Source organism: Desmodus rotundus, chromosome 3, assembly GCF_022682495.2.
Source record: "Desmodus rotundus isolate HL8 chromosome 3, HLdesRot8A.1, whole genome shotgun sequence".
Taxonomy (NCBI): Eukaryota; Metazoa; Chordata; class Mammalia; order Chiroptera; family Phyllostomidae; genus Desmodus; species Desmodus rotundus.
Window position 1 is genome coordinate 188,983,143 of NC_071389.1, and position 16,095 is coordinate 188,999,237.

Here is a 16,095-nt window from a genome sequence, read left to right on the forward strand (position 1 = left end):
AGGAGCCGGGAGACGGCCAGTGGACACAGGAAATGACCAGGAGCGGTGAAGGGGCAACCACCAAGCCAGGGTGACGCTTTTCCTTTTAAGAAAGCCGTAAGACTGCCCTGCCCGGTGGTGGCAGGCTTGGTCATGAAGGCCTAACACAGTCTGCTTACAGGACATGAGACAGGATTACAAACGCAGTGTCCCACCACGGGAGCTCCTCAGGACGTTCTCCGGCAGGGGCCTGCCGGGAGGTCAGTCTGGGCTTGCCCACTCGGCACTCTCTTGTCGGAGACGCACCTGCCCACCGCCTGCGTCGCATTTAGCGCAGCGGGTTCCAGCAGTCGTCTGAGGGAGTTTTGGCTATTTTGACATTTGAATGAAATGACTGGGGACTCCAGGACTAGTGGCCTCAGGACAGGCCACCTGGAGAACAAACCTCATTAGCTACACCTGCTTGTCATTGCCAAGGCGAATAGAATGGAATATGAGAAAAAAGTTAAGCAGTACAAGGGAAGAGAGGCGGGAAAGAGCCAGAGGCTTACAAAACTGCTTAGGACGGTTCTTAAGCTTTTGTGGGTGATAGAAGTCTTTGAGGACCTGATGAACGGTAAGGATTTTCTCCCCCGGAACAATGCTCAGGTGCTGGTACCAGCAAGACAGAAAGACACAGTTCTGTCCCCCAGAAACCATGGGAAGTCCTCAAGGAACCACGTCTCATTTCCTGACGGAAGCACCCTGGCACTGGAGGTGCCCGCGAGCCTCCTCCCAGCTCACTGTTGTGACGCTGATGACAGGCGGCACGGGGGTCAGAGCAGCCGCCACATCCTTTACCTGTGGGCAGGGCAGTCTGAAGAGATGATGCATTTTTTAAAAGCAGCAGCTGCAAGACTGAACTGCAGTCTGTTCCACTGACTCGGAAAAGGCTTATTACTGCCTGAGCATCTCTCATCGGTCAGTGCGGCGACCAGGGCGCCTGCGAGGCTGCAGCACGCCTGCCTGCTAACCCGGCCGCCCTCAGAGGAAAGCAGAGCACTCTTCTGAATCGCCCACAGCACGTCCGCACCGGGCTCAGCCTTCTACCCTGTGAAACCTCAGTATTAACAAAGGAAGACCCTAAGCACGGGAACTTGGACTTAATGGAAAGGACCCCTGTGGACATTTTCATCTTTTATTGATATGTAATCTTCGAATGTAGCAGGTGGGACTCTCTCTGGGCTCCCCACAAGACAGGAACTGAGGAAATCAATGCTTTTTAGCTACACTACTCACAAACGTCGGCAGGTAAGAAGAGGGTGCTGTGTCTGCCTTCAGGGCGTGGCCAGAACCCCCCCCACCCCACCGCCCAGAGGGGCCGAGCCAGCAGAAAAGCGAAAGGCACAAAGACCCAGACTAGAGCGCAGCTTTACCTCTGAACCATGTCCGCGACGGAGGATAAAAAGCTGTCCATACTTTGGGAAAACATCTCTGCTCCCTTCTTAAAAAAGTTAATCTGAAAGACATAATTCCGGTAGTCTGAAAACAGTCCAGGAAAGGGGACCGGTGACTTTACGGTGAGACTGACAGTGAGGAGACAGCAGACACTGGCTGGCCGGCCCTTCCTCACCCGCAGCATAGGTGGCATCCCTACGAGCCCCCATCCCACCAGCTGAGTTACCCCCAAAGCCTCGGGTGCACGTGTAGAAAGCGGACGGTGAAACCTGCTGTGTTGCCCTAAGGCTGCAGGGCTCAGGAATTAGGAAAGTTAAAAAGCTTGCCATATACCAGGTGTGTCAGTAATTACTACGGAGAGTTAATTTTGTCGTTTATTATCAGCCTTTTTCCCGGGTGAATTTTAGATCGTGGGTTTCCTGAGGGCAGGGATTAGGTCTTTTTCACCTCTGCACCTGCAGGGGCTAAATCGGTGTGTGACAGGTGACAAGTGACATGCACAGTCCCAACAAGAAACAAGCAAGCAGCGTGAGGTGGTCTCCCAGAGGGGAGGGCTGCCCCCTGACCAACCCCGTTCACTGATCCACGTGCAGCTCTGAACGCAGGCTGGACGGTGGTGACGTGGCCGCAAAACTGCTGAGGGAACTGGGCTGGAGACCCTTAACAGGCCCCTCCAGCCCTGACACCGGCAGAAAGGGGGCCATGCACGTAAAGGACGCAGCGGGGCCCTGGTGCTGCACGGGTGCTCAGTGCAGGCGAGGCCTCCCCCCCTGTGTTCTGTGATGGGAGCGCGCTCCGCCTGGGGGAGAGCGGCCGGAGCAGACCTGAGGACTATGCGGTCTGAAATGAAACTGTGGCCGCTGGCTTTCTGCGAACCAACAGAAGGAATCCCTTACTTCCTGTGAGTCCCGGGTATTCCCGGCTGGGTCCCCTGACAAACCTCGGAGGACAGGGGAGGACAGCCGCCTCTGTGCCTCACTGACATTTGCAACCACCCCACCCCGAAAAGCTCGAGCTTCCATTTTTCTGTGGCGAGGTGAGTTTTGGCATGAGCTGCCGCTCCCTTTTACACACCTGTCTGCAGAGAGGTCACAGCTGCAGACCTGCGTCATGAAGGAGGGACGACGTTCAGCGCGGACATGGGTGTTGTCTCAAGTCACCCAGCCTGTCCGTCTGACCTGAAGCAGCCCTGCCCTGGTGGGGCGCACAGACCTTGACCTCGCACCCCGAGGAGACTAGCAGGCGCTATCAGAACGGTTCTGAGGCCTGGGAAGTACGGACACCACATCCTGAGTTTTCACAGCGAACACGGATGATGATCAGGATTATCCTAACGCAAGGCAGTGCAGGCAGGGAGATGTTCTGGCCCCACGATCTCTGAATCATACAGCGACGAACACAGTGAACCCTGGAAACACCCACCACCAAAGCCTGTTACGTGGGCATTATGCATCTCTAGGGCCACACTGTCCTGGTGCCTCTTCCTCTCCTGCCCCTCCCTGGACAACCTGGAGTTTATACTTAGCTCCTTCACCGTTTGCTCAGCTCCTAGGACAGTGCTCACGTGTTCCCTCAAAAACCTGATGAATGAGTGGGAGGAAGGGCTGAGATACTGGCTTCCAGAGCCACGTCACATGCCACTCGCCCCATAAACACTGCACTGGAGTTCGTCCGTGTGCTCTCGTGGACCTGTACACAGATTACACACCCATTGGTGTGCAGGCCTGAGGAATGCATCAGGACTCAATGGAAGACCTGTTTAACTGCGGCCAGGCAAGGCAGGAATGGAGTCATACAAACATCATCCTCTCCCCTGCGGTAGATGATGGCGGTAGGTCTGATTTACAGGAACGTCGTCCGAACACCAAAATTCATGTGCCTTTGTGAGCGGTGGGGAGTACCATGGTCAAGGACCATCAGCTAACAAAGGTGACACTCAATGAACACTGATGTGAAAGGGCTGCTCCGGGCCCTGGCCAGGTGGCTCAGTTGGCTGGAGCATCATCCCATACACCAAAAGGTTGCGGGTTCGATCCCCAGTTGGGGTGGCAACCAATCAAAGCTCTCTCATACTGTTGTTTCTCTCTCTCATTCTCCCTTCCTCTCTCTCTCTAAAAAATAAATATATCTTTGGGTAAGCATTGAAAAAAAAATTAAAGGGGCTCCTTCTGAATCACCCAAAGATTCATGGGGTTAGACAATGACCTGGTCTAAGGATTAAAAAGTCTGGAGGGTCAGGGGCTGTTTGGTCTTGTGTCTTGAAATCTGGATACTTTTCACATGAAAAATGGACGTGTCATCCTCAGTCCTCAACAATGCTGCCGCTGCCCAGCAATACCTGCGTGCTGTTCTGCTTTCCCAGGAGTGCTCGCATTTGCTACCATGTCCTCTTCTCCCGAGGCGAGCAGCATGTGCTTAAAGGTGCAGGCTGGGGAAGAGGGGTAGTCCCCGGCCATGAACAGTGAAAGCAGCCACTACCCAACACATCCCTGAATCTTTTAAGGCCCCTCCTCTAACTAACCAGGCTCCCAACTCTGTCCCAGGCTGGTAGGCGAGGCCCATCAGTCAGGGGGGACAGTGTGACAGGAGGGTTTCACAAGAGCAGAGGGAGCACTGCATTCTCCGCCAGGCCACCAGGGCAGAGCTGCAACACTTCCCGGAAGGACAGAGGAGGGCAACAGGGAGGACACACGTGTGGGCACAAGTGCGTGTCGTGAGCAAGCTGGCCACTCCCAAGGAGTTGCTGAGGGCTGGAGCCCACAGCTAGGCAGCGCCGGTTTTGGCTCAACCCCCAGCTTTACTTGGATGACACAGAAAGATTTTATTGTTCCATTTAAGTATTATCACTGAAGGCATAAGCTGACTCTAGTGTCCTCCTCATTCAAGAAGGTAACAACCACATTAAGATGACCGACGTCTGATTTTTGGATGTTTAAAAATCCTCTCCTTCCCCCTTTCCCTAAATGAAAGTGATGTTGCATTTTATTTTAAAATATATGCATTTTTTAAATGTATTATTAAAACAATAGGTGCTCACATGTGGGATTTTTTTTTTAAAGTTGCCAACTTCTTCCTTCTCAACACTTCGCTTCCTCACATCCCTCTCTGTCCCTAGGTCACCTGAGAGAAGGTTCCTGGTGTGTTTCTCACAAGCAGGAGGGAGGTGTGGAGTCAATATAAGTGGGGCGAAAGCAGGGCGGGGTGGCGGGTGAGGGCCGGTGTCCCTGGCCTCGCATTCCCACTCCCTCCGCCCTGGCCAGGCCGGCGCTGCGGCCCAGGCCCCGTCCTGAAACTGCAGCCTCCCTGCAGACCATTCAATGCGGGAAGGAACCCAGCACGTCCTCCACAGCGACTTCATCAAGTGCTGGCAACAGGTCTCCGCAAGCCGAGCTGCTGGCACTCACCCCAGCCACGTATCACCTGAGCACGGCCCAGCTGAGGGCAACCTCGCCGCACAGGGCGGCAGCGGACCGGGCGGAGTCCCAGCTGGTGAGCCTGGCTCTACAACCTGAACCGTCAGCTGCTTCTCAGACAGAGGCACCAGTCCTGCCTGTCACCTGGATGAGAGACAGGGCCATGCCGGCTCCTCCCCACAGGAGGCATGAGGTCAAGGCCGTCATCTCCTGCCTGTACGTGCGGCCTAACAAGTCCAGCTAACACAGATCCAGCCCAACTGGAAGCTCTCCCGGTGCTGAACATGGAAAGTTCCCCGGGAGGCTGTGCACTTGTGCTTCTTCCTCTGATGGCGCTTCCCTCCGTCCTGTGTGCTGCTCCCCCCGCAGAACACCGTGCCGCCCTCCACGGCCGGCCTGGGTCTTACCTGTCCGTGGGCAAAGCCCAGCATGGGCTCCATCATGGCCACGCGCTTCCTGTGCTGCAGCGCGTTGAGGGCACAGTAGTACTGGAGGGACGAAAGGTGCTGCTTCCGCCGGGTGGCCGTCACCTCTTTCACCACTTCAGTCTTCACCTGTTTGAGAGGTGGGAGGAAAACCTCAAGTTGTCTAATGGACATGGCCGTTCTATAAGCTCATGCAACTTCCAAACATGTCCGTTCACACGTTAGAACCACGTCTGTGACAAAGAGAATAAAACACAGACAGGGCTCCACCTCGTGTTTTTAGAAGTCCAAACTAAAACCACCAAAACAGCAGCATCTCAGCATTTGAGAGGCTGCACCGGGGTGAAGCCAGTACCCTCCTCTCCTGGCGGCACCACGAAGTGCCACGCCCCTTCAGGAGAGCCGCAGGCCCGAGCACTGAGCGCCGCAAACACGGAGCTTCACCTGTGTGGCGGTACTCCAGGAGGCCAGGCCACAGAAACAAAAGTTACATGCCCGAAAACATTCGGTATTTCTTACAGTAGTAAAAAAAGCTGGAAGCGTGGGTTCAAAACTCAGAGTGAACACCCAGGGCTAGAGGTCCAGCGCCTGCGTGGTCTGGGTCAGTCGCACGCACACCCAGCGTGAGTGAAAACCATGTGCGGCTCTCACTTTACAGGGGTTCCGACTTGGTGTTTGACAATCAGTGTTTAAAGCTGGAATTGGGAAGGGGAAGTCTACTTAGAATTAAAAAATTAAGAAACCCACGTACAGGAAAAAAAGGTAAGAAATTAAGACATCCTCGAGACTACAAACTCGCAACAGACGCAAAAGGAGCTTGTGAATGAGGCGAAAAACACCACGTAAGGCAGGTATTCTTACCTTTTCATTCTCCTTTTTTTTAGGAAGCCTGCTATACTTTGCCATCGAGAGGTCATGCTCTAAAAGTAGAGAGACATTTTAGCACCAGACAGGCTGAAAGGCAAGAACACTCACTCAGCATCTCTGGCCACAGACACACTGAACTCACACGCATCTCCAAACCCAAACGCCAAGAACACAGATGCCTACCGCTGCTGGCGAGTCCAAACAGATCCTTTAAAGTGCTTACTTCTGCACAAGAGAAAAGAAACATCTTAGAGCACTGAAAAACAAAACGAGCCAACCCAGAGCTTCATGCCTTCCCAAGAAAATACAGGTGTCTGCGGGGGTGAGGGAGGCGCTGCCAGCAGCTCTCGGTCCTCTGCCCTCCCGGGCTCGGCCTGGCGGCTGGGAATCCTGGTCTCATGGAGCTCAGGCTGCAGCCGCACTCCACGCTCAGGGAGCCCTCGAGGGTCAGTGACGGAGAGGGCACTTAGGGACGAAGGCTGGTGGCCAGGTACCATTCATGGAGATGGGGAGTAACAATGTAAGCTCTGATTCTTCAGCCCCAATGTGTTTTAGTTCATCTTTCCTCAGAATGCCCTGACTACACCCAAACCCCAGAAATTTCCTGTCACTGCCATTTTAACATCTGACAAAGGAATACACGGCGCTTGTTTTAACGAGAAAACGTGAAGCAACCTATAGTACTGTACTGGCAACGAGCCCACCCCAGTAACTGTCACCCCTGGGGGTGCTACAGCCATCACCCACAAAGACGGCTGAACAAAGTCCAAGACCAAAAGAACCACGAAAAGATCAATGAGACCGAGGAGTGTTTGAGGTTAAAAACTTAAAAACACAGACATCTAAAAGAAAGTGGTATCTTCTACAACTTTAACTCTATTTTTAGTTTGTCAAAGCAAAGCATTTTCACGTGTTTTATGCTGCTTTTCAATTTGCCTCAAAACTGCCTCTAGTTTTTCAATTTCTCTTCCTATCATTTTTACCCGTTCTGATATGCTGCTTTCTGTCTTTCTCTTCGTGCATTTTTCCTTATTTCTCTCTCACTTTTTACTTCCTTTTGGAGCAGAGTTGTAACGTTTTTCCTTATCAATTTTAAATACCTTTCTTAATGGAAATGGCAGCAAAATGAAACTCCGCTGTCTCGGGAGGGGGTGCCAGACTCTGAGTTGGCTCTAACGCTGACTCAGGTGCGACCTGCACCAACACTTCAAATTTGCCTTGCGTCACCCAGAAAGGGTGCTGTTAGCCTGTGGCCTCCTCGGGTGAGCCAGGAACACAGTGAGGGTTCACGAAGAGTTAAACTGAACTGTTCAGAAGAAAGGGCATTTCTCAGTGACCCACACACTTAAAGAAATTAGTGCATACACATTATTCTGAAGGTATGAATAATGAATTAATATTCTGAAGGTAACTGGCACTGAATTCAGTGACTTTACCTGTGAGATCCTTTTCTCGAAATTGTACGATAGGTAGAACCATTGTGTCTGCCAACTGTTTGGCCAGCTCTGTATGGAGAACATTAAGCTGAAAGAAAGAGAAATCTATTAAAGAAAATTATATCCACTATTACTCACACTGTCTTACTTAACCCAGAAACCACAGTGCACACTTCTGAGTGGTTAGACAACTCAGTTACATCTCCTTAGCAAATAAATACCCTCAAAAGGCAGAAAATGACAGAGGCCTAGAGGTGCTAAAAACTAAACACAACCCGTTGGCCGTGTATGAAAAGGCTGCAAATTCGATTCCCAGTCAGGGCACATGCCTGGATTGGGGGTGTGATCCCAGGCTGGGGCGTGTGCAGGAGGCGGCCAACTGAGGTCTCTTTCTCCCCTCCCCCCACCCCTAGAATCAATAAACTTGTCCTTAGATGAGGATTGAAGGAAGAAAAACAAAGGTGGCGTTCTCACTGAGCAGGCAAGTTTGCTAAAGGAGTCTCTGCACCCACAGTTACTGCTTGTTTACCGGGTAAACTCAGGTGCAGTGTGGTCGGTCTAAGCCACACCCGCCTGGGGAACGCCATACCTTCCCGTGCCTGCGGTGCATGCAGCTCTCCCAGAGCTCAGCACAAGTCGCCACTCCCCAGGCCACTGTGAGCTCTCTCTCTCAGAGGGCTGGAGTCACACTTCAAAGACAGGCCTGCTGGGAACCTGCTAACCCTCAAACCACAGCCAGCTGTGGGCCTGGAAATTACTCTCTGGAGAGAGAAAGCTCCCCACTGAAACAACGCAGCTGGATTCCAACCCTCTGCTTTTTAGAAAAGAATCTTTCTAAGAACAACAAGGCGACTGCATCCACAAGTGATTCTCCACATCAGATAATTCTAACAGCTCCTGGTTCCTTCTCCCCCTCTACCTCAAGGCCTTACTAAAGTCCTGTTGTTGTCAGCGGTCATGGGGAAATGAGAATGGTCCCCGTCAGCACTACCGTCTGGAGTTCTTTTTGTAAAGCGGCTTCCCGTGCTGGACACCATTTAGTGCCCACCTGCTCTGTGAGTGAGGTGTTATTTAGCACCCCCGTTTTACAGACAGGCAGGTGAGGCTCCCAATCCAGACAGCGCATACGTGGCACCACTGGGATCCAAAAGCCATGTGCTTCCCTCCCCCGCTATCTGAGTCACACAGTTTGTCTTTCATGCTCTCAAAGCTGCCGAAACTCCAGACGTCAGCCGTGAACACAGAAGAAGGGATTCCTTCCCCTGCGCCGCAGACTTTCCAAGATTACTGAGGATGTTCCAGGATTCCTGCCGGGTGAACAGGGGGAATCACCCAGCAAGCATTTTTTGCAGTGAACACATGGCAAGGTTTCTTTCATCAGTGACAGCAGTAACATACGTGTCCCCTTCTGCACAGAGATCTCCCCCGCCCACTACAACTGGTCCTTCAGGGTTGTGCCTGCAGAGGCTGCTCTGATGCGCTCGCCTAAGGTCAACCACTTGCCAGGCAAGGAGCTATAGGCTGAGCTGGTCCTGTTCTCCCTGCCTTTCAGACAAGCCAAGGCAGGGCAGCTTCACTCAGCTGGGAATGCACGGAGACGGTCGTGCCAATAAACTAGCCATCAGGACAGAACGCGTTAATGATTTTTCCTGAATAACTTCAATAAGAACTGCACTGTATTTTACTAACACGTAATCGAATGAAAGTCAACAAGTATACCTACTATGTGCCTGAGTCTGTGCTCAATGCTCTGATATAATTATTTCATTTAACCTTTGTAATATTCCAATTAAGCAGGCTTTCCTGCTACTGCCGTTCACAGGTGAAGAAACCAAAACTCAGGAAAGTTAAGTGGCTTTCCAATGATTATTCACCTCAGGAATGGCAATTTCTTAGATACGCATTTTCTTCCTCATTTCTTCTTAAGGGTCAAAGGGAGTGCATCATCAACTTTCTGCCTTGGGGCGTTTGAGAGGAAAGGCACCACCATGTCTAAACACAGTGCCTTCACTGAGCGGAGTGGACAGAGCACGCACTCACTACCTCCTGGTGCTTCGGCAGCATCACACAGAAAGTGGGGACAACACCGTCTTCCTTGCGTGGCCACTGTGAGGATAAAGCAGTAACTTGGACAGAAAACACTCGCAGAGCAGAGCTGAGGGCCTGACACCCGCTTGGCAGATGGAATCTGCAATGGTAACGACTTCCCGTCTCAGATGCACTCCAAGGAGTGACCGAGAAACCCTCTTTTGGGGAAGTTACCAAGGACAACGATCTCTGCACGCCCACCACACAGGAGATCTGGTCCCGAGGCCTTCTATTAAATATAAACCGCACAGATCTGAACTTTCAGTCGTTTTCTTTAACTTCTCAGTCACGTCACTGGTCTTGAGAATTTTTAACCTGGTTTAGGCCCAAGGAGAGAGAACAACCTCCAAAACTGGTCTTCTCTTCCCCCATGAGCTAACCGCTTTTACTCACAGTCGTTAGAAAGAAGAAAACTTTGGGGAGGCCATCACCCTACTCGCTCTTCCAGGCTCCTGTCCTTTGGAAATGATTCGCTCTCCACTAAGCTAATAATCACTCCTGCCCATGAAGATACAGTTGTGAGTAAACATCTCACACTGGGGATCTTGGTTCCGGGGTTTTGACAACTAACCCTATTTCCTTAGCAACTCTCTTCTAGTCCAGAAAACACGTGACTTCCGTAGGTGCTGTCTTTGCTCCCCGCCCTGGTTATTTATTCACTGTTAACTAATAAATATTCTTCTCTTCATTTTCCAAAAGAAATTATTTTTGCCCCTTTCTAGTTACATTATCCATCCACTGTAACACACATTTTGGAGGAAGTTACAGTAGCGAGATAGAGGAAGACACTCCACAAGAACCAACCTGTCTCTTACATCGCCAGCGCCCAGCACAGCAGCTGCTAAACAGCAGGTGGTCAATCATGTTTGTTGAACGAACGAGGAACTTTGGACTAATTCGTTCAATGAATGAACGTGCTATCAGTATAATTTTATATGAATATTAGTTTCTCATTTTATAAACTAAAGGCAGTGTCCGCTTCGTATTAATGATTCAACAGTTAAGTGGCATCTGCATAATCCCTTTTTTGCGTATTCTTTATCAGGATTTTCTATGACAAGTTTGCAAACTCCTTGAGATGAACAGTTTATTCCTGCCTAACTTTGCAGAGGGTTCTGCCCCGCACTAGTAGCATCTGAGCTCTCTTTTTACAATTAGGATCCATGTACTTCACTCCTACAACAATGGCTGTTTTTCACAAGTCTTCCAAGTGTGTGGCTACCATACGGCTACAAGGGCAGCTGTGTGAAACCTTGGGGAGTGGGCTGAATCGTGCCCTGGCGCCACCTCCCCTGCCCCCACCGAAAGAAATGTCCTCCTAGGACACATAAACATTTGAGAAATGGCCTTTTCAGATGTAACAGAGGATCCTGAAATGCAATCATCCTGGGCTAGGCAGCTGGGGCCTAAATCCAATGACAAGTCTCCTTATTAGAAGAGAGGACACAGACGGGAGAGAAAAAGCATGGGGGTGAGGTGGAGTCGGGGGAGAAGGCCATGTGAAGTCAGGGGCGGAGATTGCAGTGAAGCACTCACAAGCCGAGGACACCTGGAGCCACCAGAAGTGGCCAGAAAGGATCCTCCCGCAGAGCGGCTGGAGGGAGCACAGCTCTGGGGACGCCTTGATGTCACACTTCTGGCTTCCAGAACTACGCGAGAATAAATTTCTACTGTTTTGAGCCACCTACTTATAATTTACTGCAGCAGCCTTGAGAGACTAACACGCCCTCCTCTGGAAACTAAATCCTTGGGAACCTTTCTTTTGGCCTGTCGTTCATGTATGCCAAAGCCCGTCCCTCAAACCAGGAGCTAATATGACAACATGCAGCCTCTTTTATGAGACAAACCTTGTCCTATCAACGAGCTGAGGTAAAGTCTCAGATATTTAGGTAGATACCTAAAAATGGAAAATAGACCAAATAAAAACTAAAAGAAAGTTCAAAAACAGAATCAAAAAAAATTTTACCACATTGCCATCTTACCTCATCCACCACTTTGGAAAAATAGTGAAGTGTAGAAATTACTTCTTCATCGCCTTTGCCAAGAGCAAAATTCTAAAACCAAAGAACAAAAGAGCCAGGTGTCACCTGAACGCTGGGGAATTCAGCACCACACTCTCCACGTCAGCCTCCTTTCTTCTCCCAAGAGCACACCACGTCAGAGCGTCTAATGGCAGAACGTGAGCTCTCCCCTTCGTCTGCCCCGACAGTGCACCCCACCGCCCCTCCCAAACGACTCCTCCCCTGGCCAGCACGCTTCTGGTCGGACAGCGTGGTATCTTTGCATTCACTTCTGGAGTTGTTGGTGTCAGTGCACCTGCAGCCCCTCGGGGACCGTGAGCACCCCCTGAAGGGCAGCTGAGGATTCCTGTAGGCTAAGGAGAACACATGATACAGGCTCTGAGATAATCGCCAGTTAGAATTCATCCGGGGGAAGGAAAAGGCGATCAGAAAGAAAACAATGGAAAGGGACTATGGGAAAAAAGAGAGGGACGGAGGCCACGGGGGCGGGCATGAGGGAGGTTGGGAGGCCTCTAAAGAAGGCCTTCGGAGAGGTTCTTTAAAGAGCTCCGGTTAAGGGATTCCTGAGCACAGCATCGCGGGCCACATAACTGTCGAGTTACCTGCTTTTCATATGCCAGGAGTTGCTTAGAGAGCTGCTGAGTGGCCAGGCACATTTCGTTCTGCACGGAGAAGAGAAAAGCAAGTCAGACTAGTCCAGTGCATACACAGTCTCTGAAAAACGGCACCTCAGAGAATTCCTTAAAAATATGTGCGTGTAAAATAATTATTTTGTTCATAAATTATTTGGAAAACCAAAATCAAAGGTTAAAGCTTGCCCCCCCACCCGACACCATTTACAAATGACTGCTGCTTCTGGTTGTCGAGCCAGTAAACAAATGCAGTGAGTGAACAAGTATAATGTGCTCAGCAAGGACACGGCCCGTCCTCCCGGGGCTCACAGGGGAAGCAGATACCAAGAAATAGTTACGAGCGTGACGAGAACCACAAAGGAAACACTGGGTGCGTCAGGGGGTTCTGAGAGGAGGGCCCAGAGGGTCTCTAAGGAAGAGATGTTTTAAGCAGCCCCTGAAGAAAGATTAAGAGTTAGCCCTGGGACAGCTCCCCAGAGGGCGGGGCCCCCAGTGGGCGAAGCGCACAGCCTGCCTGTTGGAAGAGCTTCAGAGCAGAGTGCAGTGGGAACAAGGGGTGCAGGGCGTGGAGGCGGGACGAGGCTGCCAGGGCAGGCAGAGCGAGGGCACGCAGGACTCGGTGGCCCAGATTTAGGCTTTATTCTAAGTGCAGCGGGGACTGAAGCAGCACTAGGACACGATCAGATTGTACCAAACTGAGAGCGCTGGCTCAGGAATGATGGATGGTACCACAGAAGCACAGCTGCAAAGCTTGGGGAGGCCCCTTCTGTGCCAGTTTTCACCCGCCAACACTGTCCATTTTCCTCTTCTCTTTCTTATCCCTCTAATCTCTGGCTGCACAGTTTTCTACAACTACCTCCTATCACCCCCTCCCCACCCCATCAATGGACCCAGCCTAGAAAACGTGTCTTATATTTCTAAAGCTCAGCAAAAGCTTCTCTTCAGATTCAGGGCTTATTCCCAACAGCAGAGTAGTGCCACCAGGTCCGGCCTGGAGCAGATGGGGGCTGGGGGGCTGGCCTGCCATGGCCTTGGCCTTGGCCTCGGCCTCCACTTACTTTAATACTCCTGGGTTTGCTGTTCCTTTGGGTAAGGACTGAGCTTTACAGGGGCTTGTTTTATTTTTCATGGTTCTCCTTTGAAAGACCGAGCAGAGCCTAATCCAACGTTTTTAGGACCCTTTTTGCAGACAGCTGGCTAGCCCCTTCCCTGGTTTCCTTCATTTGCCCCAAGGACAGGCATTAATGGACCCTGGAACGGGGCTCTCTCCTTTTTTCCCCAAAATAAAGTCAGGTGAGTACAATAAACATTCCTGGCTTTGGCACCCTGCTGGGGAGCCACCGCTTTCCAAACTAGCCGGAGCCGGCAGCTGAGAGAAAGGCAAGTGGGCAGGTCCACCAGCACTACGCCAGGCATCTGGACAGGGACGGGCCACAGTCCCCAGCACACAGCCGGCACCCGGCAAATGATGGATGAACAAACAAATGAATGAACAAACAGGGTCAGGGGATTCATCTAAATTCCAAGTTTAAAACAATACCCTCGATTGTGGTGTGAGGAGAAAAATACTGCCTAATCCCAGCCGGAAACATCACAAACATCAGGGAGTGGGGGGGGGGGGGTGAAAAATAAAATGTGACTGCTGGTCAGGGATAAAGCAACAGAAGGACACAGCCCACTGCCACCTTCAGCAGTGTTGTTCTGAAGATCACGGCGTGTGGGAACCAGGGTCTCAGCCCACTCACTGGGCTGATTCTCTGCTGTATCAGCAGCTCCCTTACTCCTCTGAGTTATTAGCACTGGGTTTAAGACGGATGTGTTCAAGCTACCGGGGCGTCTGCCTGGGGCCGCGCCATGCACGCTGTGCTTCACTGACCCACAGCATCACCACGGCAACAGCGGGGAACATTACAGGGCACTTAATTCCTGCCACACGCCACCCTGAGTGCACCCCAGCATTATATTCTGTCGTCCTCTCCCTTAATTCTGACATCCCTGTGAGGCAGGCTCTGTTTATTAACTCAGTTTTACAGATGGAAAAACTGAGGCACAGAGAGGTTAAGCCACTTGCCCAAGGTCACGCAGCTAGTCAGCAGCTGGGCTGGGATGTGAATCCAAGTCTGTCTGATTCTAAAACCCACGACGTTAAACACTACTCTCTGAGATCCCAAGTCCTGCTGAGAGGTAGCTGAGAAGGTCTCTGCTTTAGACTAGAGTTGACAAACTTCCTGTAAAGGGACGGTCATTGTTCTCCGCGTGAGGTGCGTGGTCTCTGTCACAACTGCTCAACCCTGCTGTTGCACCACGGAAGCGGCAGGAACAGCCCACAAACGAACGAGTGCGACTTCACTCCAATAAAGCTTTATTTACAAAAACGAGAGGCCAGCCCAAGGGCAGGTCATCTCCGACCCTGCTTTAGCCAGTAAATGTTTCAGATGCGCCACTTTTCTGCCACAGCCCCCTCCGGAGGCGCTCCATTAAGCTACAATATTTCAGATTCAAGAAAAGTTTTCTATTTTTCTAATTCATTCTTTTTTCTTTTTAACTTTGGCTAAGTCTAAAACATTACTCCCCCACGTCTGTAGCCTTTAGAGACTGGTCAATAGATACGATAACCACCCTCTCTGCCTTCGAAACAAGAGGGGGCCACAGGCTACTTGAAGTCTTCTCTTCTCCGGAGTTCACTGGCAAGTGCTCCACAGCTCACGGAAAACCGGCCAGGGAGCTGCCAGCACCACGCTGCACGGGGGCAAGGAGACCGCACATGTGCGCGCTCACACGGCCCCAGGGCGCACGGAAGGAGGGCGCACAACACACAGCAGCTGCTTTCCAGACGACTGTGGGCAATGGATCTGCCTCATCTCTGCTAGAAATGCTGGATGAAAAGCTGCGTTTTCATGCGTGTGTGATTTCAGGCGGCAAGATGCTGTTCTACCAGCATGACCTCACTGGGAACGAGCCAGAAGCCAAAAATGGCGCGTCACCCATCCTGAGCTTTCCTGCGTGGAGCACATTACAAGGAAAGTCTTCGAGCCGGGCCAGCTGTTATCTGACTCAGCCTCATGGGCTGCGCACCAAGGTTTTATGAACGGCTTTACCCACACCAGCTAATTAATCCACACCCTTGCAGGTGAGTCTGCACAATTATCTCTGCAACGAGACTTGCCAAACTGGAGCTTGAGTAAAGAGTAAACCTGAGTAATCACGACAATGAGGATAGTTGCTACCCTTTATTGGGCCCCTCCTAGCGCTTGACACTGCTGTTAAGTGTTGTGCATGCACTACCACGTTTAATCCTCGGAGCGTGCCTACGAGGTAGGGACCATCAGAAAGGATAATGACTTCCTAAAATCACACGACTTGTAACTGGCAAAGACTCAGCTCAGATCCGCCCGAAAGCTAAAGCTCGAGTTCTTAACACTATGCTACTCCCACCCAAAGCCCCAAGTGTGTGTCTAGTCAGTTCTCGGTGGGCAGGCCCCATCGGGCCTACGATAGGGACGTAAATCCCACGCTTTTCTAGCCGCAGTCCAGCAAAAGAGGTGGCCCACGACTTAGATTCGTCGTGGGTTTCCGCGAGTGCTTCCTGACACTCTGGAAGAACTCTCTGGTCACTGTCTACGCCACTTGGTGCCTCACAGGAACCCTTCACAAAGATGGCCCGATGAAGGGTTTCCTGACAGGCGTTCCCATGTTAAACAGAACCTCCCGATGCTGTCACCAGGGCAGAAAGACCCGTGGTTAGCAAATCTGGAAGGGAAACTGAGATTTTGGCAAAAGAATGTTTATCTTAAAGT

General features: G+C 51.3%; 1 protein-coding gene across 2 annotated transcripts in view; it reads right to left on the reverse strand.

The window, feature by feature from the left end:
* Positions 1–16,095, reverse strand: part of APPL2 (adaptor protein, phosphotyrosine interacting with PH domain and leucine zipper 2) — a 40,311-nt gene that overhangs the window by 12,411 nt on the left and 11,805 nt on the right. For both annotated transcript variants that reach the window (XM_053921992.1, XM_053921993.1), the window contains exons 3-9: positions 12,269–12,328; positions 11,628–11,699; positions 7,558–7,645; positions 6,305–6,346; positions 6,116–6,174; positions 5,237–5,383; positions 1,395–1,477 (exon numbers count right to left, since the gene is read on the reverse strand). In XM_053921992.1, coding sequence (XP_053777967.1) covers positions 1,395–1,477; positions 5,237–5,383; positions 6,116–6,174; positions 6,305–6,346; positions 7,558–7,645; positions 11,628–11,699; positions 12,269–12,328 — 551 coding nt within the window. The remainder of the gene's footprint in view (positions 1–1,394; positions 1,478–5,236; positions 5,384–6,115; positions 6,175–6,304; positions 6,347–7,557; positions 7,646–11,627; positions 11,700–12,268; positions 12,329–16,095) is intronic.